Source organism: Lontra canadensis, unplaced genomic scaffold (genome assembly GCF_010015895.1).
Source record: "Lontra canadensis isolate GAN:19392208 unplaced genomic scaffold, GSC_riverotter_1.0 scaffold179, whole genome shotgun sequence".
Classification (NCBI taxonomy): Eukaryota; Metazoa; Chordata; class Mammalia; order Carnivora; family Mustelidae; genus Lontra; species Lontra canadensis.
Genome location: NW_022631173.1, coordinates 168,890 through 194,785, shown reverse-complemented (window position 1 = coordinate 194,785; position 25,896 = coordinate 168,890). Strand labels below are relative to the sequence as shown.

At 35.1% G+C, this 25,896-nt stretch overlaps 1 protein-coding gene across 1 annotated transcript in view; it reads right to left on the bottom strand.

The window, feature by feature from the left end:
* Positions 1-25,896, bottom strand: part of FAF1 (Fas associated factor 1) — a 278,132-nt gene that overhangs the window by 89,092 nt on the left and 163,144 nt on the right. Inside the window, exons 9-10 of the mRNA XM_032846635.1 lie at positions 16,103-16,239; positions 11,561-11,649 (exon numbers count right to left, since the gene is read on the bottom strand). Of these exons, the coding sequence (XP_032702526.1) occupies positions 11,561-11,649; positions 16,103-16,239 (226 nt within the window). The remainder of the gene's footprint in view (positions 1-11,560; positions 11,650-16,102; positions 16,240-25,896) is intronic.

Here is a 25,896-nt window from a genome sequence, read left to right as displayed (position 1 = left end):
GTCTTTCTCTGACATACTTCACTAAGCATAATGTCTTCAAGGTCCATCCATGTCATAGCAATGACAAATTTCCCTTCTATTTTATAGCTAATAATATTCCACTGTTTATGTACATCTAAATGAATTTTTTGAGTGAATGAAAAAAACAGTAAACAAGATAACAGCAGTAGTTATACCTATTATTCCACTTATAGCAACACTTACCAGTATATATATTTAGTCACATTTTAAATAGGTAGGCAATTTGAGGTTCAGAGAAGATTCATGATCAACAACCTATAGTTAATATATTATAGAGCTCAGTTTTTACTCAGATTTGAATCCAATATCCCTGCCATCTGTTTTCAGGTTTGTTCACTAAGCCCTGAGGTTCTTTGGCAGTTCTTTATAAGCTCCCCTCATCATTAAGGGAAGGACAGGCTGGGAGCTCCAGATCCCATATCCCCCATTTCAATCAAGCGTCTGCAGGTATGTTTCCTATATTGGGGCTTCCTGTAAGATTTCATTTGATGAATTTTTAAAAGATGCTGTTTCTAAGAACTACTAAAAGAGCCCTGGTTGTATATTGCATTACATAGCACATAGCATATAAATATATATGAATGAGTGATTTACTAGATAGTTATGTCTAAAACCTTTGACCATGGGGTGGCTGGGTGGCTCAGTCGGTCAAGTGTCTGCCTTAGGCTCAGGTCATGATCCCAGGGTCCTGGGACTGAGCTCCGCATTGGACTCCCCGCTAGGCAGGAAGTCTGCTTCTCCCTCTCCCACTCCCTCTGCTTGTGTTTCCTCCCTTGCTGTGTCTCTCTCTGTCAAATAAATAAATAAAATCTTAAAATAAAAACTTATGATGAGATAAATAATCATTTTTTTCTTTTTTCTTTCTTTTTTTGTGGATGTTTATTTTGCAAAACTCTCTACTTGGTGCTATGAGATGTATAAAGTTGAATAAAACACACTCCCTTCCTTGAGTACTTATATACGGAATACAAATGTAAAATAAAATGTTAGATATAGGGGTGCCTGGGTGGCTCAGTCAGTTAAGCATCTGTTTTCTTTTCCAGTCATGATACCAGGATTCCAGGACCAAATTCCATGTCAGACTCCCTGTTCAGTGGGCAGTCCCCTTCTCCCTCTCTCTGTGCCCCTCCCCACAGGCTCATGTGCTCTCTTTCTCTCTCTCAGATAAATGAATAAAATCTTTTAAAAACATGTTAGCTATGGTATTTACATTTTATGATAGATCTCAGGACAATTTAACTTGAATCAGGAAATCTTCATATCCTAAAACACAACCTAAAAGCCAGAAGAATATTTAGAGGCTTTTGAAGCTGATATCCCTCTCTCTCTCTCTTTTTTTAGTATGTTATGTTAGTTACCATTCAGTACTTCATCAGTTTTTTATGTAGAGTTCCATGATTCATTGTTTGCGTGCAACACCCAGTGCTCCTTGCAATATGTGCCCTCCTTAATACTTATCACCGGGCCAACCCATCTGCCCTTCTCCAAAGAAGAAATATGAATGACCAAAAGACACATGAAAAAAATGTTCAACATCATTAGCCATCAGGGAAATTCAAATCAAAGCTACATTGAGATATTACCTTATATCAGTCAGAATGGTAAAAAAATAACAAGGCAGGAAACAACAAAAGTTGGAGAGGGTGGAGAAAGGGGAACCCTCTTATACTGTTGGTGGGAATGCAAGTTGGTACAGTTACTTTGGAAAACAGTATGGAGGTTCCTCAAAAAGTTAAAAATAGACCTACCCTATGACCCAGCAATTGCACTACTGGGTATTTACCCCAAAGATATAGATAGAGTGAAAAGAAGGGACACATGCACCCCAATGTTCATAGCAGCAATGTCCACACTAGCCAAACTGTGGAAAGGGCCGAGATGCCCTTCAACAGATGAATGGATAAAGAAGATGCAGTCCATATATACAATGGAATATTACTCAGCCAATATTACTCAGAAAGGATGAATACCCACCATTTGCATCAACATGGATGGAACTAGAGGGGATAACGCTAAGTGAAACAAGTCAAGCAGAGAAAGACAGTTATATGGTTTCACTTATATGTGAACATAAGGAATAGCATAGAGGACATTAGGAGAAGGAAGGGAAAAATGAAGGGAGGTGGGGGAAACAGAGGGGGAGATGAACCACGAAAGACTATGGACTCTGGGAAACAAACTGAGGGTTACAGAGGGGAGGGGGGTGGGAGAATGGGTTCTACCACCTCTTTTTTATCCATTCATCAATGGATGGGCACATGTATCCCTTTGAATTAGCATTTTTGTATTCTTTGGGTAAATACCCAGCAGTGGAAATTGCTGGACTATAGGGTAGTTCTATTTTTAACTTTTTGAGGAACCTCTCTACTGTTTTCCAGAGTGGGTGCACCTGTTTGCACTCCCACCAACAGTGCAAGAGGGTTCCTCTTTATCCACATCCTTGTCACCAATTTGTTGTTTCTTGTGTTGTTGATTTTAGCCATTCTGACAGGTGTGAGGTGATATCTCATTGTAGTGATGATTTGTATTTCCCTGATGATCAGTGATGATAAGCATCTTCTCATGTGTCTATTGGCTATCTGTTTGTCTTCTTTGGAAAAATGTACATTCATGTATTCTGCCCATTTTTAAATTGGATTATTCATTCTTGGGGTATTGAGTTTGATAAGTTTTTTAAATATATTTTGGGTACTAATCCCTTATTGGATATGTCATTTGCAAATATTTTCTTCCATTCCATAAGTTGCTTTTTAGTTTTGTTGATTGTTTTCTTTGCTGTGCAAAAGCTTTTTGTTTTGATAAAGTCCTGATAGTTTATTTTTGCTTTTCTTTCCCTTGCTTCAGAAGACATATCTAGAAAGAAGTTGCTACACATGCACAGATTTTTGTATGGACATATACTTTCACTTCTCTTAGGTATGTAACTATCAGTGAAACTGCTGGATCATATGGTAACTATGTTTAATCATTTGAGGAACTGCCATACTGTTTTCTAAAAAATGAGTTCCATTTTATACTCCCACCAGCAGTCTACAAGGGTTCAGATTTCTCCATATCTTCACTAACACTTGTTATCTTTTGATACCATTGAAATTTGTGTGAGGTAGTATTATCTCATTATGGTTTTGATTTGCATTTGCCTGATCACTATGATGTGGAACATCATTACATGTGCTTATTGGCCACTTGTATATCTCCCAGGGGGAAATGTCTTTTCAGATCCTTTGTGGATTTTTAAGTGGGGGTAGTTTGTCATTTTATTACTGAGTTGTAAGAAATCTTTATATAGTCTCAATATAAGTCCTTTTCTCAAATACATGATTTGCAAAGACTTTCTTCCAATTTGTGGATTGTCCTTTCACTTTCTGGATGGTATCCTTTGAAGTATAGTTTGTCAATAGTACCAATTCTAGCTCATGTTTTTAAGTCTAACTCAAACTCTGCAACATAATCATTAAACTAAAAACTTCTCTTGTAATATATTTCTCACTGATAAATAGAATGAACAGTGATGACTACTTCTACCTTGTATACATACAAATAACAACATGCCAAGAACTGATTCTTATTGTGTATATCTTAGTGGTAATCTAACTGTAAAGCAGCATAACATGCAGGATGTGGTCATTGTTCCTCCACAAACTGTCCTATTGCCATTGCATGCCACTCAACAGTATAATATGAGAAAGTACTTTCCCAGGAAATTATTCTATTGTCTTGATGAGTATTTTTTTTTATTGTTAACTTTGGAGATGGGTTTACAAGTTTCTTGGCAGTAGTGGAATTTGAATTCACTTTTATCTCAAGGAATGCAATTTGTAAACAATTTCTCATCTGTGGTTTGGTCACTTTTCTGCCTTGCACAATAAGACTTTTTTTTTTTAAGTGGTATTACTTTTTCTTTTGTTCTGAAAAAAAATCTATGATTTAACAAAAAGATAAGTCACTGGTCTTTATTTGATAATGAAACAAAAGCTCTGAAGGCTTCATGCTTTTATGAATAACCTCAGAAATAGTGGCCTTAGTGGTAAATGGATTGTTTCTTCTATACAATCAACTTCCATATATTCACCTCTCAATCAAAGAAATTTTTTTCTTTTCTACAGCAGCTAGTATAAAATCATTACAATCAGAGTCAGCTGTGCTGGCATCTTCTACACTAGCACTGGAGTTCTCTAAATTATGTTTATGTTAATGCTGAATTAGTTTGAACTATGGTATACTGATTTATAATATTTATTGTACTATTTTCACCATGACTTTTTGCTTCAATGAACCACATTTCAGCCATGATCAATTTTGGGGAATTAAGAATATAACTAATTTAAGCAAGGAAAAAATGAATGTAAATTTAACAATAACACGTGAATGACATAAAAGTTCAGAAGCCAAAGTAAACTGCCCCAGTTAAATGAATTTGTCTGAACAAAACATCCAATGCAATCTTTCTTGTACATGAGCAGCCTAATAAATTGTAACAGATATGATGAATGAAATGGGATTTGGAGGAATATCACAATTTATTTCACATTTCAAAATGTGAAATAAATGTTAACAAAATTGATTAAATTGCTTGTCATACCAAACTGCCTGGAATCCTTGGTAAATAGCTAAGTATTATGGTTGTCTAAGAATCACACTGAGAAATACCTATGGCTGGCATGTAGCAGGAACCTGAAGAGTGGCTATTGTTATTATCTTCATTATCACTTGTTCTACCTGCCTCATAGCTTGCCCAGGAGAATGCAAAAGCCCTTCTATGTGGTCTATGTCAAGTTCCTACATAGCATGTCTAGCTCACTCTGACAAGGTGCTCCTGAGACTTTAGCTACTTGATTACTTCATAGGATATATTGGAACTGCTGTGTTGTAATTTCAATGGCCCTATCTATCTTGCACACAGCTGTAGTATTTGTGCTTTACACAGTTTCCAGTACATAGGAAAAATCAATAAATATTTATTAAATGAATATACAAATCAAGATGAGAGAAATTATTATCTTCTGTGAACTGGGACTAACTATGGAGAAAAAACACTGGACAAAGAATCCTTTTTAAAATATTCATGCATCCAACATAGGAGTAGCTAAATATAGAAAACAAATATTAACAGACCTAAAAGGGAGAAAGAGACAGCAATATAATAATAGTAGGGGACTTTAATACCCCAATTTCATTAAAGGATATATCATCCAGACAGAAAATCAATGAGGAAACATTGAATAAAATGATGGGTTGGACAGATGGACTTAACAAACATATACAGGACATTTTATCCAAGCAACAGAATACACATTTGTCTTAAGCACACATGGAACACTGTCCAGGATAAACCATATGTTAGGGCACACACAAAAACATCTTAGTAAATTTAAGAAGACTGAAATCATATCAAGCATCTTTTCCAACCAAAATGGCATGAAACTAAAAATCAATTACAAGAAGACAACTGGAATATTCACAAATACTGGAGCTTAAACAACATGCTACTGAACAACCAGTGGGTTAAAGAAGAAATAAAAAAATACCTTACGACAAATGAAAATGGAAATACAATGTACCAAAACTTATGGGACGCTGCCAACACAATTATAAGCAAGAAGCTCATAGTGATAAATGCCTACATCAAGAAATAAGAAAGATCTCAAACAATCTAACTTTACATCTCAAAGAACCAGAAAAGGAACAAGCCCAAAGTCAGCAAAAGCAAAAAATGATAAAGATCAGAGCAGAAAGAAATGGAGGCTAAAAGACAATAGAAAAGATCAGTGTGGCTACATTTATCATGGTGAGCACTGAATAGTATAGAATTATTGAATCATTGTTGTACACCTGAAACTAATACATTTCATGTCAATTATATTTCAATAAGAAGAAAAGATCACTGAAACTAAGAGCTGATTTTTTAAAGATAAACAAAATTAAAAAGCCTTTAGCTAGACTGACCAAGAAAAAAAAGAAGAGTCATAAATAAAATCAGAAATAAGAGATGTTCCAATTCATAGAAAGAAACACAAAGGATTGTAAGAAATGACTATGAACCATTACATGCCAGTATGTAAATAAATTAGATCATTTAAGAAGAAATGGATAAATTCCTTGAAACATACAGCCTAACAAGAATGAATCAGGAACATTTTTTCATGTGTCTGATAGCCATTTGTATATCTTCACTGGAGAAGTGTCTGTTCATGTCTTCTGCCCATTTTTTGACAAAATTATCTGTTTTGTGTGTGTTGAGTTGGAGAAGTTCTTTATAGATCCTGGATATCAACCTTTTGTCTGTACTGTCATTTGCAAATATCTTCTCCAATTCTGTGGGTTGCCTCTTTGTTTTGATGACTGTTTCCTTTGCTGTGCAGAAGCTTTTGATCTTGATGAAGTCCCAAAAGTTCATTTTCGCTTTTGTTTCCTTTGCCTTTGAGAAATATCTTGAAAGAAGTTGCTGTGGCTGATTTCGAAGAGGTTAGTGCTTATGTTCTCCTCTAGGATTCTGATGGATTCCTGTCTCACATTGAAGTCTTTTATCGATTTCAAGTTTATCTTTGTGTATGGTGGAAGAGAATGGTCGAGTTTCATTCTTCTACATATAGCTGTCCAATTTTCCCAGCACCATTTATTGAAGAGACTGTCTTTTTTCCACTGTATATTTTTTCCTGCTTTGTCGAAGATTATTTGACCATAGAGTTGAGGGTCCATACCTGGGCTCTCTACTCTGTTCCACTGGTCTCTGTGTCTGTTTTTATGCCAGTACCATGCTGTCTTGGTAATCACAGCTTTGTAGTAAAGCTTGAAATCAGGTAACGTGATGCCCCCAGTTTTGTTTTTCTTTTTCAACATTTCCTTAGCAATTCGGGGTCTTTTCTGATTCCATATAAATTTTAGGATTATTTGCTCCAGCTCTTTGAAAAATACCAGTGGAATTTTGATCGGAATGGCATTAAAGGTATAGCTTGCTCTGGGCAGTACAGACATTTTAACAATGTTTATTCTTCTGATCCAAGAGCATGGAATGGTCTTCCATCTTTTTGTGTCTTCTTCAATTTCTTTCATGAGTGTTCTGTAGTTCCTCGAGTACAGATCCTTTACCTCTTTGGTTAGGTTTATTCCCAGGTATCTTATGGTTCTTGGTGCTATAGTAAATGGAATCGATTCTCTAATTTCCCTTTCTGTATTTTCATTGTTAGTGTATAAGAAAGCAACTGATTTCTGTACATTGACTTTGTATCCTGCCACATTAATGAATTGCTGTATGAGTTCTAGTAGTTTGGGGGTAGAGTCTTTTGGGTTTTCCATATAAAGTATCATGTCATCTGCAAAGAGAGAGAGTTTGACTTCTTCATTGCCAATTTGGATACCTTTTATTTCTCTTTGTTGTCTGATTGCTGTTGCTAGGACTTCTAATACCATGTTGAACAAGAGTGGTGAGAGTGGGCATCCTTGTCATGTTCCTGATCTCAATGGGAAGGCTGTGAGCTTTTTCCCATTGAGGATGATATTTGCTGTGGGTTTTTCATAGATAGATTTTATGAAGTTTAGGAATGTTCCCTCTATCCCTATACTTTGAAGCGTTTTAACCACCTTACACCAGTTAGAATGGCCAAAATTAGCAAGACAGGAAACAATGTGTGTTGGAGAGGATGTGGAGAAAGGGGAACCCTCTTACATACACTGTTGGTGGGAATGCAAGTTGGTGCAGCCACTTTGGAGAACAGTGTGGAGATTCCTTAAGAAATTAAAAATAGAGCTTCCCTATGGCCCTGCAATTGCACTACTGGGTATTTACCCCAAAGATACAGATGTAGTGAAAACAAGGGCCATCTGTACCCCAATGTTTATAGCAGCAATGGCCACGGTCGCCAAACTGTGGAAAGAACCAAGATGCCCTTCAACAGACGAATGGATAAGGAAGATGTGGTCCATATACACTACGAAGTATTATGCCTCCATCAGAAAGGATGAATACCCAACTTTTGTAGCAACATGGACGGGACTGGAAGAGATTATGCTGAGTGAAATAAGTCAAGCAGAGAGAGTCAATTATCATACGGTTTCACTTATTTGTGGAGCCTAACAAATAGCATGGAGGACAAGGGGAGTTAGGAGAAGGGAGTTGGGGGAAATTGGAAGGGGAGGTGAACCATGAGAGACTATGGATTCTGAAAAATAACCTGAAGGGTTTGAAGGGATGGGGGTGGGGGAGGTTGGGGGAACCAGGTGGTGGGTATTGTGGAGGGCCCGTATTGCATGGAGCACTGGATGTGCTGCATAAACAATGAATTCTGTTACACTGAAAATAAATAAATAAATAAATAAATAAATAAATAAATAAATAAATAAAAGAATGAATCAGGAAGAAAGAAAATCTGGAAAGAAATAATCTTTGCACCTACAATACTGAGGATTCTAAATAAATTGCTGAATGGGTGAACAAAGAAATGAATGGAATAATAAACAGATTAGGAACTAAGTATCATAAACTCTTATTAATCAGAGGTTTCTGGATTACTAATGACTAAAGAAAATAGGACATATGAAAATAACCAAATCTATTTACATGTTAGAAAGTATCTATTGTTTGGAATCAGGCTGTAAGCAAAAAGATTCTAAACGTTCTGATTCTAAATAAATTCTAAATGTTCTGAATCCAAACAGGCTACTATCATGTAGTGATCTTTGCCAATAAGTGATACCGTAGCTAAGTACCTCTGTCCCCAAGACTGAACACAGTGCTATATACTTGATAAAGGCTCAGTAAACACTTAAAAAACCAAATACCACTAATGAAAATGTCTGTAAATAAAGCTACAGGCAGTTCTACCAAAATAAGAGGCTCTATAATGTTTACTCTCTGATTAGAAATAGAACAACTAGTGATATAAAGGTTAGTCCATTCTGTGCCATTAAAGAATGATGCAGAGTATGAATATGTCTAGGCTTGGTTTTATTTAATAAAAACACTGTATAGCATAGGTATCTCTAGTTGCACTAATACAATGGAATCATTGAAAAGATGGATGCAACTGAACCAAAGTTAAGTTTATATGAATTCGGGCCTAGGAAGTCATCCTCCAAACCTGTTCATGATTTTGATTTTCATTGCAAGCTTACGATAAAGTGTTACTTGAAATTTTTTTGAAGAGTAAAGGCAAATTCACAATAATGAGGACAGTGTTTCTTGTCACATATGCAGCGGATACCACAACCATTATGATTTATGCATAGTCCAAAACAAGTCTTTGAACCTAGAAAAGCTTTTCTTAGGAACTCTACTTATGAAAAGAATGATAACTTTCATGAAGACACTCTAAAAACAAAGAGAAATCCTTACCTCTTGCAGTTAAATTTCAATAAAAATTTCAATTAATGTGGAGCCTTGGATTTTTCCTGTAACCCTCATATTAAATTTTGTGCTCAGTATTAAAGGAATTAAAGTCAATTTCTTTACCAATGAATTATGAGGAACACAAATTAAGATGAAAGAATGAACTGGGGATATGCATGCAAATATTGTGCATTCATATTATTATACAGCATAATCTGTAAATCTAGTACTAATGAGACTCAAGATTTAAATGGCTGAAGAATGTGTTTAGTGAATTATTGTCAATCAATGCCTCTATTCCAGGATAAACGTAATCTTGAAAGGCAACACACCTATTATTACAAATTCCTAAGTAAGTACAGTACTTCATTATTTCAAAATGTCATTGTCAATTTATAGAGTAACAGACAAACATCTTTCCACCATATACCTGATTACCTTTTCTTTAGAGTAAATGAAACACTGACTATTAAGGAAAATTACAAACGTCATTTTTCCAGCAATAAAAGAAACCTAATGTGTGTAAAACTCTAAACTAATTACAGCACTCTAAATTTTCATATTTGTTAATATGGACACATCAGGTTTTATATCACTGCAATCAAGAATTATTCTTTTTTCAAGTAACATTATTTCATGCAAATTCTTCTAAATACTAATTTATTCAATCATTTAATAAACATTTACTGAGTACCTACTTTGTCCTAGGTACACTCTTAGGGGATAGAGTTATAAATGTGAATATGATACAACTCTGGCTCTTAAACTCACAGTCTAACAGAAGAAAGAGACAAGAAAATAAGGTAAAATATAGTAGTTCTACCTTATATTAAAATTATCTACATGTTTTCCACTTGCAATAGCTAATGGGTATTATAATGAAAACACTCACTATAGCTGGAAGTTTTTCTTCATTGCTCAGAAATCAAACTTTCCCTACTTGTCTATGAAAAATTTTTTTCAATTAAAAATATTAAGAAGGACAACTTAAGAAATACCTGTGAACTGAGCATTTCAAATTAACAAATGCTAATATGTGTTTCATATTTTACCTTCAGGCTATTTTCCAAATACAGAAATTTTTTGACTGATAAGGCACTAATAATTACTTAAGATTATTATAGGTCCCACTAGTCATGTGATCTTGGGTAAATTAACTTAACCCTTTTGATTCTCAGTTTTCTCACCTAAAAAGTGGAGATAATAGTACCAATCTGTGCTAGACTATGGATTGTCCCTCAGTATCCTTGCTCCACCTAGTTTTTTGCCCAGGGAGGTTCTCTGGCCTTTCAGCTTCTGGTTGGGTTAGGTAAGTAGTATTAGCAAAAGATCAGAGTATGGAAAGAAAGCAAAGCTATTTTCTGGTTTCCTCCCTAACAGGTCACCAAGTGCTGGGTATATCCTTCTATCAGATACAGTCCTCTCGATAGGAGAGGACTTTAGGCCTACATGTGGTAATGGTTCCCTTTAGCCCTCGAGTTGGTACCATTCATTGGTGACTTCCATAAACCCTGCCCTTACCTTTAAAAACAGTTCTCTTATTAAACTGTTCTCAAATAACCCAGTTTGAAAGTGCCATGTGTTTTCTGCCAGAACTCTGTGTGACTCATAAACAACCTCAGGGGTTGTTTTGGGATTACATGAGATACTATATGTAAAGTGCTTAGCTCAGTGCTTAGCAGATTATAAATATTCAGTAAATGTTGACTACTATTGTCATGATCAATATTGCTGTTATTATTATTTTATTTGAGTATCCATACTCATACCATCTATACCAACCAAATTTATTCAGGAGACAGAAATTCAGAATTCTGGAGATCTTTTACTAATTCTTGCAGTGCTTCAAAAATGTAAATTGTGTTTATTTCTAATCAACCTCAATATTTAAAAAAGAGTAAGAGGATGCACAGGATTTCCTAGACTGCCGTTTCTTTTGTAAATATGCTTCAGAATTCATTTCCTACAAATTGACCTTCTGCCACCACTCCAAATCTAGCAAGTATAAATGTCCATAAAGTTAAATAAATTGTTGGGTCTTGGGGTCATGAAAAGAATGGACTGAATGATATACTCAATGGCACAAAGTCCTTGGTTAATCTGGAAATGCATCTTCATCATCCTTATTTATCATCATGACATAGGCAAGCATCTCCATTTGACAAAGTATTTCATCAAAATCCTATTAAAGGTCTACTTAACCTTTCATCTTACCTCATCCTTTATATCTTCCTGTTGTTGGGCAGTGAAGATCTCCATTGCAGCCATGAGTCTCATCATTAACTCATCCACTGTTGTGTTACCTAGCAACACATAGAGATTGCCAAACTTTACATTAGTAAAGTTATTATAAAATGGAAAGTCATTCTAGAATTAATCATTAAGGAACAACTATAGTCTAATAAAAACGACAGACTACTATACTAATATCTAGTTAAAATACTTCCATTTTTCATTGAAAAGTTTCATATGTTCACTGTGAAAGAGTAAAGCAGTATACAGGCATTTGAAATTTCAAATACAGTAGATTTGAAGGAACCATCTGTTAATAAGAGTTTCAGCTCTATGAAGAAGAATATTCGAGAAATGAGAATCTAAAGTTCTTTAAAGTTATAGAAACATATCTACTTAAAAATACTAGCAACAACTACCATTTATTTATATGCCAGTAGTTAGGCTTAGCATTTTATATATATTATCCCACTTAATCTATGCAACAATTCTTTGAAGGTATCATTAGGATTTTGACTTTAGAGAAGGAAAATGAGGCTTTGAGAGTTGGAGTAGCCTGTGCAATCAAGGTCAGGCTGATTAAATGGTGGGATGAGAATTTGAAACTAAGTGAGTCTAACTTATTAAAAGTCTTTTTTCCACCTCAATACACTATTTAGAATTATCACCTATCATTAAAAATTCTTTGGTGAAGCAGAGAGTAATTCATTTTCTGAAAAAAACGGAGTTCTTTTTTTTGCCCAACTGGCATTTTTCTCTTTCAGCTGCTTTCAAATGACTATACTATAAACTTTATGAGTATTTATTTAAGTTTTAATTTTAATTCCAGTTAGTTATCATACAATGTTATATTAGTTTTATGGGAGTATTAAAATGTTTGACTTTCCTTAACACTATTTTATTCCCTGCCCAAGGCCATAACAAACATATAGCAGAAATATGCCATTTCCTGAGAGCACTCTCCTATTGCTTGCTTTGGATACATCTACAACAGAGAAATCTATAGAGATATATAAAAGTATAGCAATTCTTCTCTTCTTTCAAAACTACAAAGAACCTATCTTTCTCCAGGGCCTGAGGTCTTTCTGTCCCATTAATGAAATAGGTCAACAAGTAGCAAGCATCCTTGTTGGTGTTATTCTGGAGTATGACTAACATGGTCTTTTCCCCCCCCTTTTTTTAAAGAAGATTTCATTTATTTATTTGACAGAGAGAGACACAGAGAGAGAGGGAACACAAGCAGGAGGAGTGGGAGGGGGGAAAGCAGGCTTCCTGCTGAGAGGGAGCCCAATGTGGGGCTTGATTCCAGGATCCTGGGATCATGACCTGAGTGGAAGGCAGATGCTTAACCAGCTGAGCACCCAGGTGCCCCTAGCATGGTCTTTCAGTGGTCTGTTTCTCAACTTTTCTTTTGACCATTGGCAGCACGTTAGGGAGCGTGTGTGGTCCTCAACAAAGAAAATTTAGTCACATCAGTACCACTCTCTCAATACATGAGCTAGAGAACAAATATTACCTTGGTGTGATATCATGGTACTGAGAAAGCACCACTGGTTTTGTAGTCATAGTTCTAATTCTAGTTCTGCCACTTAGAAACTATATGATCTAGTACCTAGAAACTGCCTAGCATGTGACAAGGGCTTAATAGATATCCACTTAGTAAATAAATAAATAAGTGGATGAGTGACTGACTATAGCTCCTTAAAAATCAATTCCCTTATCAGTAAAATGAAGATAATACTACCCCTGTTATAGTATACATAAGCAGTGGTAGTTATTGTGAATAGATATAACAAATGCAAAAAGCTTACAGGTACCTTCAACGTAGATTTGGATACTGGGCAAATCTTTGAGTTTCCCTTTCTTATTTGCAAACTGTAGTGACTAACACTCAGAGCATGGGATATGAATTCCTTATGGAGGGTACTAGAAATGTGGTTACATACTGGCCATTCGTTTTCAGGCTTAAGCCACTGCTTATCAATTATGCTTCAGCGCTAACGGTAAGGACTCACTACCAAACTGGACAAGACAGAGAAAAGGTACCAGTTAATACAGTTCCAGACAAGTTTTTTCTTTATAACCTACTGTAGTGGTTTTCAAACTTCTGTTTTCAAAACTTGTTTACACTGTTAACAACTACTGAGATTCTCAAATAAGTTTTATGTGGGTTATTTTTATCAACATTTACTGTGTTAGAAATTGAAGGTGAAATACTTAAAACATATTTATCAGTTCATTAAAAGTAACAATAAACCCATTACATGTTGATATAAATACCAGATTTTTATGAAAAATGGCTCTATGTTCCAAAGGAAAAAGTTTAGTGAGAAGAACAGTATTGTTTTAACATTTTTGCAAATGTTTTTAATGTCTGGCTTAATAGAACATAACCGGATTCTCAAATCTACTTCTATATTAAACCAATTACATTATGTTGTCTTATGTCTTAGTTGAAATTTATGAAGCAAATCTGGCTTCACATAGATATACAGTTGAAAACGGGAGGAGTATTTTTATTTATTTGTTTGTTTGTTTTAAGATTTTATTTATTTGAGAGAGAGAGAAAGAGGTCAGTAGGAGAAGCAGACTTCTGCTGAGCAGGGAGCCCGATGTGGGACTCAATCCCAGGACTCCAGGATCATGACCTGAGCCGAAGGCAGTTGCCTAACTAACTGAGTCACCCAAGCACCCGGAAGAATATTTTAATAAATAACTGTAAGTAGTCTTTGATACACCCAAACTGACAAGAGGAAATTTCTTCAAGCATGTGAGAAATTTGAAACCATTAATGAACTTCTTATACTTTGTTGTATTAAGATCCACTGACCTATCTCGCTCTTTGAAAGGATCTTCTACCTATGTGTGATTTTAAAATATCATGCCCTGGTCATGTGCAAAATATTGATTTACTGACTTATGCATTTATCTTTAATGTTATATGAGCTGATGTCATCAGAAAATTATTTAAGCTGTCAATCCCATGGTGGAGGATATAACATTTTGCTTAAAAGCTCAAATTTTATCATCAGCAAAAAGTACTGTCAGTTCACTTTTCTTGAAGTGATAGACTCACTTTGCTCATTCTAGAGAAAAGTTTCAACAAATATCCAGGCTATCTAAGTATAGTTTGTTCATCAGTTATTTCCAAGTAAAAATGATGTTCTGTAAGAAAAAAATGACTAGTAGTTCAGCTCAAGCAACCACACAAGTGCTCTTCTTTGAGACTACCTTTGTACTCTGAAATGCAGGAGAAATACATTTTCTATACCTCTAGTTCTATCACACAAACTATAAAAAGGGTTAAAATTTAATAAAAAAGTTTTTAATTGCACATAAGGGAGGTAAAGAATATGACTACTAGTGTAGTTTTGGTCATGACCTTGGTTTCGTGTGAAGGTGCCAGCAGTTTTACACAACACTGATTTTGTGTGCCACCAGTGCAAATGTCAACACAATAAAAAAAAAAAGGCAAAAAGGAAAAGTCTTTTTACTGTAATGAAAATAATTTGATCTCACAGATCCACTGAAAGGGTCTAGAGGACCTCCAGAACCACGGACCATATTTTAAGAACCACTATCATAATATTGCCTCTGACAGGGAAAACAGGAATGAAATATTATTTTCATTATCCATTTACAGTATGCAATTCATTACCTCCGCAGATCTTCTTTAGCATTGTTTATGAAACTCAATGGTCTAGTTACAGAGCAAACATAAAATACCAGAGGTTTTGAGTTTTAAAGGCACCAGAATTTATATCACATACTCTATCATATTATCTGCTATAGAACTTCTGACTTAAATAGGGGTAAAAATAAAGTATCTCAAACACAAGCTTTAGTTGGGGCACTTGAAACAACTTTTCCCTTGGGGCATAAAAAAAGATATACTGTTTTCAATTTAAGCTGTGATATAAATAAGGTAGTATTTTATAATAATCCTTGGGGTTTATAAGTAACAGTAAAAAAAAAATCATTCACTTTATTTTGGTAGAGAATATGCAATGCGATTAAATTCATAGGCATCCTATAGCGTCAAGCCTTAGCGCTGCATCCTAGAAACAGATTCATACAATTAAGGGGAAACAACTACCACTGTGTGAACAATTAATTTGCCATATCCAGTCACTGGCTTTTCTAGATAACTAAAGCATTTCTTTCAACTAATCAACATTACAGCAAGAAATCAATACATGTATAAGAAATGTCATATTTGACAACTGACTATGACTTGATTGCTAGTTTAGAGAACTTAGCAATTATGAACATTTAACATGATTATGCTGGGTCCAAAGGGTTGTGCAACTTTATTAAGAAATTTCTGTTAGATTTTTATGCAGCATATTTCATTTTTCATAGATCCTATACTTTTTGAAGATGTTCTTCTTTAGGATATTCTATGTTTGAAAATACAAAGATGTTCACCCATACAGAGAGTTACAGTCAACTTTGATGGTAAATATTATAAGGTTATCACATACACAAGAAGATACTCTACTCCCCTTGTGACATGTACTTTACCTTGTATCACATTTAACACTTCATTAGATGATCGCTTTCCCATAATAATCAGAAAAAGTGGAAACTGATCTGTTTTTTGAGTCCGAATGGTTTGTGCAACAACACTGCCAAAATGTCTATTGCACATTGTCAGAAATCTAAAATGAGACAAAAGCCAAAGTAAGTATCATTTCAGACTTTAATAAATTTACTAGTATCCTAACAAAAAACTCACTAGGTACTTTACTAATTATGTTAGTAATTAGATAGCCTGTCTGATATCAATATATAAACGCTTGCTATATTGAGTTTTCAACTACATCTTAAATGATATAGAAATGACTATCGTATAGAAAAGCAGGAAGCACACCCTAAATGCTGTCTGGGGCTGACAGCACAGGATTCTTAGTCTTAAACACTGTGAACTATACTGACCTAGACTATGAGAAAAACAAACAAACTGAATTTTAAGAGGAAAAAATTTCTTAAATAGGACAAATATTGTATGGTACAAAGTTAAATTAGACTAGTATCCTAGTCTAAACAGGATTTAGCAACATTTTCACAAGTCTTTAGAATCAAGAATTGTACTTTAGAATTGTGTTTTCTCCAGTAGTAGCAGGTCTTCTGGTTTCATACTTACCATGGGATAAAAATAATAATTCTAAGCTTTTGACCAAAAAAAGCCCAGAGATATTAGCATACTGAAGTCTAGCATTAGTATTCTTAACACGATCTGGAATAAATGAAAAAACTGATAAAGCTTTTCTCTTCTATTAGAGGACTGTTTGAAATTAGCATTTCTTTCAAGAGAAAAGGGTAGCTTATGATATGTTTTCAGATCTGATGGTAAAAAGTAAATGTCATAATAATAATGAATTATGAAAGACCAAATGCAAATATAGAATGCTTTAATAAGATCCAATTTAATAAAGTCTGTAAAAATAATGGACTTTTAATAACACAGGTCACAAAAGGCAAAACAGTGGAAATTCTGGGGACTAGCCACTGGTACTGGCTTATTAATTCTTAATTATGTTCATGAAAGGCAACTTAAATCATGTGTTTTCTTATGCCTTATGATAATATTTTAGGTAACAACTACTCTGAAATGTATGTTCTAGCTGATGAGCAAAATCCTGTTGTCACATGCATTAGAAGGTAAATCTATTTGAAAAGACAAACGGCATTAAAATGTCATGTGCTCAGATTCATTTGATAACCAAATTCAAAACAGAATCAAACCTCTTAATTTTTAAAGCCAACATATCTCTTGTCTATAGAAATTCATTCTAGAAATTTAGGCTGAATCCTCCACAAAACCTGTGCTGTGACTATATAAAGTAGACCATGTTAAGGGCCACGAGATCTGTCAGCAAGAGTGTCAAGACAAGTTAGCACCACTGCAATAAGTTCATTGGGAGGCAGTTTCATATTTACATTTAGAGCAGCAATAACCAGACCTCATGGCAATTTGAAAGGACATGGCCCTAAGAAATCCATTGTTGGCCATGAAATATCAGTGCTCCCGTGAAAATTCAGATCTTCACATTCCAGAACTATGACACGATAAAAGGTGCTCAAGCAGCCTAAGCCTCTGGTACCAAATTTCACATCCATATAGCTTTAATTCATCAAAGAGATGTGTAGATCAGGACACTAGAAAGTTAGGATCTCATTTTTCTTCCTGCTCTTACGAAAATACTTGAAGTCAATCTTGATCCTGATTTGATCACTGTCAACCTCTGAATTTAAAGATGTAAAAAACAGTTGGAATGTCATTCCATACCAAAGGGAGAAAATAAGTCCTTGTTGATTTCACACCAATGGATTAAGTGGCTATCACACAGTAGATGCCCATCATAGCACTAGCCTTACAAATGATATTAAATACTATCTAAACAGGATATACCCACAAAAGGAAAGGAGGAAAGAAGCCAGGAAGGAAGGAAGGAGAGAAAAGGAAAGAAAGAGAAGACAGGCAGGCAGGCAGACTGGCTAGCTTAGTGGTTTGAAGAATTCAATTTCAATATAATTTTGCCTGGAAACTGTGTACTTCCCAAATCGTCTTTTTATGAAAATGAGCTAGAAGGGAAAATAATTATGAAAATATAGGTATCTTATGGGTTTGAATTAATATACAACACAAATTTCAAAACTTCACAAAACATATTCAAGACAGATATAGCCTTCAAAGGCACATTAGCTGTTCAATTAACTATAAAAGACAACAAAGTGATCAGTTTTTTACCAGGTATTGGCAAATCATTCTAATGTTTTAGAAGTAGTTGAGAAATATACAGGGATCCCACAGCCAGTTGATGCTTTCTAGTGGCCTTAACTAATAATTTGTTCTAATCAAAGAGAGACTTTGTTAAAATTTTAATTAATCTAATTAACTTCCTAAGATCTGAATCATGTTTACTTTCAGATTTTCAAATTACAATCCCTGAGAGCCTGGGCCAATGGACAGCCCCAAATTACAAAATTCCTACTAATCAGTTCCTTCCAATATAATTTACAAGAACTTCACAACACAGATATCAAATCTTTCTCATCGCTGGAGGATTCTGCTTCTTCCTCTCAACATCATTCACAGCACAAAGTTACCATTCACAGCACACTACCAACTGCAAAAATCCAGTTCAAAACATTAGCACAAAAATAGACAGGGGAAAAACAAATTGTTTCAAGAGAAAAAATGTGGTTCTCATAACTGCGTCATTTTTTTCCTTTTTAAGAGAGAAAAGTGTGCTGGTGCATCTATTGGCAGCACCAAACTTGTCAGCCTAACTTATAATGGTGTTCATGAGTCAGTTGTCTTGAAGGGATAAATGGTTTCTACAGCAACTAGATTCCTGAAATCTCAAAACCAAAAGAGGAAGCAATGGCAACTGTTCTGTGTCAAGGAGAAATGGCTTTGTTTTTTAATTTTAAAGGACTTAAATAAATGAAACAACCTACTCATCATATACCTATTTGAGGAGAGGGAATAAGTTGCCAAATCAACCCCCAAAACCGAAAGCTAAAATGATAAATCTGAAAAGACAAAGAACAAACGCCCTCACTAAGAGGGTAAAATAAAGGCGGGAGGAAAGGGTGTAGAGAGGAAGGGGAAGAAGAATGAAGGTTGAGAAAATGAATGAAAAGAAAAATGGTTAATCACAAATCAGGTATAATAAAGCAACTCATTGGTCCCTGGGGGCTGGGTGGTGGTAGTGGTGGTCTCAGTGAGTGAAAAGTCTCAAACTTCTGCCTTGCTGAAGAAACAAAATGTAATTAGTAGCTCATATTCACTAGTTCTTGTTATTAGAAATCTAAAATTAGAAAGATACAATCATCTTTTAATCTTAAGTTTGGGGAGAAAAATAAGCAGAACATCTAACAGCTAGCATGTATTAATCATTAGTAAAATTTCAGTCTCTGAAGCATAGATCTTTTCTATCTTGCTAATGGAAACCAGGATTACTAATAAGTCAGATATGAGAAAATGTAATCTCATTTTAATTCAAACCAGGATATAGTTTAGTTTCTTTCAAAGTCATAATTAAACAAGTCACTGACTTTTACTAAGTTATACTCCAACATAAAATATATACTAAAAGAAACAGCAAATTAGGGGGAGAGTAATGAAATTCTGCAAACATTTACCACCTGCAATATACCAAGTAATGTAAAAGAAGGCACATCTGATAAAAAATGGAAGCCAAAAACTTGCTAATGACTCTGTGTGAGGTTTCCTGATTATAACTTTTCAATACGACCTCCAAAGGACCCTTAGATGTAAAATGGGAATAACACTTACTTTTAAAACACATATTCTTGTAAGATACAAAAAATTTACTCAGAATTATGCTCAAATTATGCCCTTAACATTGGTAGCTATTTTATTATTAACTGCATAATTATATTTAACATTTTTATCACAACTACTTTCAGGATTAAAATGACAGCTTATATCTATGGGCCAACACTGAAAGATGCTTTGCATAAAAAGAATTGCTGACTAAAAAAAATAATCATTGGTTTTATTTTCATTTAGAGAATGAAAGGGTAAGTATTAATATTTGGAAAATAAGAAAATACATGATGATGCAGCTGTGTGACACTACAAAACTTTACATGTTTGAAACTTTACATGTTTGAAATCAGGTGAGCCAAAGAATTTTGTCTCCTAGCACATTATTTCTGTGAGATGCAATGCCTATCCAATTGCTCATTTCTGGAGTTCCCATTGGGAATGACCTTCAGCATCCCTGACATATACCCCTTTGTCCTTTGAGGGTGGCTTTGATTTTTAGAAATAGTCTTACATCTGGTTCAAACTGAGTTAGGTAAACAAGGTACATGACTAAGTTGGGAGACACTAACTATGTAGTCCGTGATCTTCAAACTTTAAAGGCTTAGGAATTACCTAGGTAGTTAAAAAAATTATTTTTTCAGGATTAATTAATTAATTTATTTTGAGAGAGAATATGCTAATGCATGAGTGGGAAGGGCAGAGGGAGAGAGAGACAGAATCTGAAACAGACTCCACGCTGAGCGCAGAGCCCAACATGGGGCTCTATCTCATGACCCTGAGATCATGAGCTGAATCAAAACCAAGAGTTGGTTGCTTAACCCAATGCACCACCCAGGTGCCCCTAGGGAGTTTATTCTAAAAGGAAAGTTCCTCTGCCCCATCCCTCAAAGATTCTGATTCAGAAGATCCAGGGAAAGGCCCAGGAAACTGCCTGTTTTAATAAGCTACCAACCTACCCATGTGATTTTGATATAGGTGATTAATGGACCACACTGAGAAACACTGTTTTCAGGACACAGGACTGCTTTCCTTGTAAGGCTTTAAGCTATCTCAATGCAGTTCTTTAAGAAGTGGTCCCCAAAATGTTTTGGGCAATGGCAGCTTCAGCGGAGCATGAAGCTAGTCTCCTGAGGTGATAACCACAGTGAAGATGTTAATTCTCACTTGCTTCATTTGTGTAGGTGAGCTGCAATATCTCTGAGACAAATAAAAGTATACCTCTAAAGCCTGTGAGCTATAGTTGATAGAGGAAAACAGAGCAGGGAAGGGGAGGCTGCAACATAAAATAGGGAACATCTCACTGAAAAGTTGGTATTTGGTTAAAGACTCAAAAGCGGTGCAGGAAGTGAAACACAAATCTCTGGGAAGCAAATTCCAGGCAGAAAGAACAGCAAATACCAAAACCTTGAAGTTGGAGAGTATCTGGTGTATTTTAAAGGTAAAAAGGAGGTTACCATAGCTAGAGCAGAGTGAAGCATAAAAGATAAAGCTGATAATTTTGACTATCTCTATATGGTAAAAAACAGCTTAACAAGGCCAAAAAAAAAAGATAAACGGTAAAAATTCTGAATTTAAAAGCACAGAAAAAGGGTTAATTTTCCTAATATATAGAAAACTATTATACAACAATAAGGAAAAGATCAACAAACATATATATGAAGACAGCTCCCAGAAATGGAAATAGTAGTGGCTCATAAACATGTGAAAAGATACTCAAAATAACTCATAACGAATTAACTTCTAATGCAAGCTACACTGGAGCGTGCAACTCTTAATCTTGGGGTTGTGAGTTCCAGCCCTACAATGGGTGTAGAGATTGCTTAAATAAATAAATAAACTTAAAAAAGATAAAGCTACACTAAGAAACTATATTTCATCCGTCAAATTAATAAAGCAAGGCTATACGGAAATAGGCACTATTGTACACTGTTGGAGTGAAATTGGTACTAACTCCCTTGTGGGCAATTTGTCAGTATCTATGAAAATTAACAGCACACACATAACCTTTTTTTCTCCCAAATTCTTAAAGAAGATTTTATTTATTTATTTGAGAGAAACAGCACCCACAAGTAGGGGGAGCAGCAGAGGGAGAGATAGAAGCAGACTCCCAGCTAAGCAGGGAGCCGGATGAGGGACTCAATACCAGGACCTGGGGATCATGACCTGAGGTGAAGAAGATGCTAAATCAAATGAGCCATCCAGGTGCCCCTTTCTTCCAAGTTTTTATTTAAATTCCAGTTAACATACAGTGTAATACTAGTTTCAGGTATAGGATTTAGTGATTCATTACTTACATACAACACCCAGGGCTTCCTCCTTAATACCCATTATCCATTTAACCCATTCCTCACCAACCTCCTCTCTACCCACTCCTAGTTTGCTCTCTACAGTTAAGAGTCTGTTTTATGGTTTGCCTCTCTCTTTCTCCCCTGTTATATTCATCTGTTAAAGAATGCACACATACTCTTAATCTAGCACTCTTAAATCTGGGAATTTAGTCTAGATATATCTTCATGTGGGAAATCATCTATGTGTGCTGTTACTACTGAATTGTAATAATAGAACACTGGATGTCCATTTGTAGGATCTTATTAAATAAACTATAGTCTCTTATGGAATTTAAAGGGATAATATTTAGCCACAAACAGAAAGTTCTTTACAAACTGATATGGAATATCTTTAAAATATAATGTTAGTGGAAAAAGCAGGGTATTGAATAGTTTTTACCATTTGTGTAAAACTGGGAAAAAGTAAGTATATATTAGCTTGCTTATACATAAAATAATCTCTGGATGGATAAATAAGAAACTTAAAAAATGCTTCAGGGAAGGGTAACTTAGAGACAGGGCTAAGTACGAGACTTTTTATGCCTTTTGAGTCTTGATTAATATGAATATATTAGCCAGTCATGAAATAAACATCAAATTTGAAAGACAGTAAGTCCCTTACAAAAATAAAGAAAAATTGCATGGAATATCAATTCCATAAACTTTTTTAAAATTTAAATTCAATTAACATATGGCATATTATTAGTTTCAGAGGTAGGGTTCAGTGGTTCATCAGTTGTATATAACACCCAGTGCTCATTATACCACCATGCCTTCTTTAATGCCCATCACCTAGTTACCCCATCCCCCACATCCCGCTCCCCTCCAGCAACCCTCAGTTTGTTTCCTATGGTTAAGGGTCTCCCTCTCTGATTACGTCTTTATTTTCTCCTCCCTTTCCTATGCTCCTCTGTTTTGTTTCTTAAATTCCACATAGGAGTGAAATCACATGATAATTGTCTTTCTCTGATTGGCTTATTTTGCTTAGCATAATACCTCTAGTTCCACTCACATCATTGCAAATGGCAAGATTTCTTTTTTTGAAGGCTGAGTATATATTCCATTGTATATATATACCACATCTTCTTTATCCATTCATCTGTCAATAGACATCAGGACTCTTTTTCCATAGTTTGGCTATTGTGGACATTGCTGCTTAAAGATTGGGATGCAGATGCCTCTTCAGATCATGACATTTGTGTCTTTTGGGTATATAGCTTGTAATGCAATTGCTGGGTCATAGTGTAGCTCTATTTTTAGCTTATTGAAGCTCCATACTGTTTTCCAGAGTGGCTGTACCTGCTTGCATTCCCACCAGCAGTTTAAGAGGGTTCCCCTTCCGCCACAACCTCTCCAACATTTGTTGTTTCTGGTCGTGTCATTTTAGTCATTCTGACTGGTGTGAGGTAGCATCTCATTGCAGTTTTGATTTGTATTTCCCTGATGCTGAGTGATATTAAAGAATTTTTTTCATGTGTCTATTGACCATTTGTAGGTCTCCTTCAGAGAAATATCTGTTCACGTCTTCTGCTCTTTTCTTGACTGGATTATTTGTTTCTTTGGGTGTTGAGTTTGATAAGTTCTTTATAGATTTTAGATACTAAGCCTTTATCTAATAAAACACTTGCAAATATCTTCTCCCATTCTGTAGGTTATCTTTGGTTTTGCTGTTTCCTTTGCTGTGCAAAAGCTTTTTATCTTGATGGAGTCCCAACAGCTCATTTTTGCTTTTGTTTCTCTTGCCTTTGGAGATGTTGTCTAGCCAAAATCTGCTGCAGCCGAGGTCAAAGAGATTGCTGCCCATGTTCTCTTCTAGGATTTTGATGGATTTTTGTCTCATATTTAGATGTGAGGATTTCTGTCTTTCATCCATTTTGAGTCTGTTTTTGTGTATGGTATGAGAAAATGGCCTAGTTTCATTCTTCTGCGTGTGCCTGTCCAATTTTTCCCAATGTCATTTGTTGAAGACTGTCTTTTTTCCATTGGGTATTTTTTCCTGCTTTGTTGAAGATTAGCTGACCGCAGAGTTGAGGGTCCATTTATGAGTTCTCTATTCTGTTCCATTGATCTATGTACCTGTTTTTGTGCCAGTACCACACTGTCTTCATGATTATAGCTCTGTAATATACCTTGAAGTCTGGAACTGTGATGCCACCAGCTTGTTTTCTTTTTCAATCTCCCTTTGGCTTTTTAGGGTCTTTTCTGGTTCCATACAAATTTTAAGATTATTTGCTCCGGCTCTCTGAAAAGTGTTGAAGGTATCTGGATAGGGATTGCATTGAATGTATGGATTACTCTGGAAGCACAGACATTTTAACAATATTTATTCTTCCAATCCAAGAGCATTGAACATCTTTTCATTTCTTTGTGACTTCTTCAATTTCTTTCATGAGTGTTCTACAGTTTTCAGAGTATTACCTCCTTGGTTAGGTTTGTTCCTAGGTATCTGCTGGTTTGGGGTACAATTGTAAATGGGCTGGATTCCTTAATTTCTCTTTCTTCTGTCTTGTTAGTGTATAGAAATGCAACTCACTTCTGTGCACTGATTTTTATATTCTGCCACTTTGCTGAATTCCTATATGAGTTCTAGCAATTTTGGGGAGGAGTCTTTTGGGTTTTCCACATAGAGTATTACAATTCCATAAACTTTTAACACAATGTTAATCACATTTGTCTATTTCTTATTGGCCTTTGTTCAAATAGATCTTTTCCTTTTTGTGGTAATCACTGTGTGAATGAATACAATCTTTTAGCCTTCTACACAATAGTAATTGAACTGTCACCCTACTTAAGTGTTTGAATAATATTCCAATGTATACACTGCTATATTCATAACTATTCACCCTACAGCTACATATTTCTTTCTAGTTTTTTATCATTATAAATAATACTGGAACAAATAACCAGAAGTATTTCCTTAAGATAAAAAGTCTGTACAGTAGAATTTCGGGGTTAAAAAGGTAGAATCATTTAATGACTATTGATCCATATTAACAGTATGTATCAATCATTTCCTAAAAGGATAGTATAATGTCTCTCCATGAAAATGCAAATACTGTATGCATGTTAGAACACAGGCAAACTAAAGGCAAATTTAAGAAAACACAGGTGAGATTTTCGGAAGATTTAATCTAAAAAGCATCCCTCACCTGTCTGAAGCTTATTAGACTTCCCATAACAGTAAACTGTTAAATTGTCTCAATTGATTAGTAGTCAAGAGTTTTAAAAAACCAATTAGCTTCTTAATTTATCTCCTTACTTCACTCAAGTGAAAAGGCTTTGAGGCACTGACAGTTTAATGACTATAGGGTCATTATTTATACTAATTTTTTTGGAAGGACAATAATCATAAATAGATAATTGGCTTTTTCTCACCACCAGTAGGAAAATAAACATTTATTTTAGGAACCCCATATAAATCTTAGTTGGGAGGAATAACAGAGAATATCTAATCCAACCTCTTATTAAATGCAAAAATTCCTCCTCTAGCAATGTAAAGAGAAGATTCATTTTCCAGGGGCTATATAAGAGAGCAAATTTAAGTTACATGACAGATAATATTTCTTCTGTGTTCTGCTTTTACCAATCAATCAATCAATATTAAGGAGAGCGTACTAAATATATGACATGGTTTCTGTCCTTAAGATACTAAGGATATTTTGGGTTTGGTAAATCAAGGCTCGTAA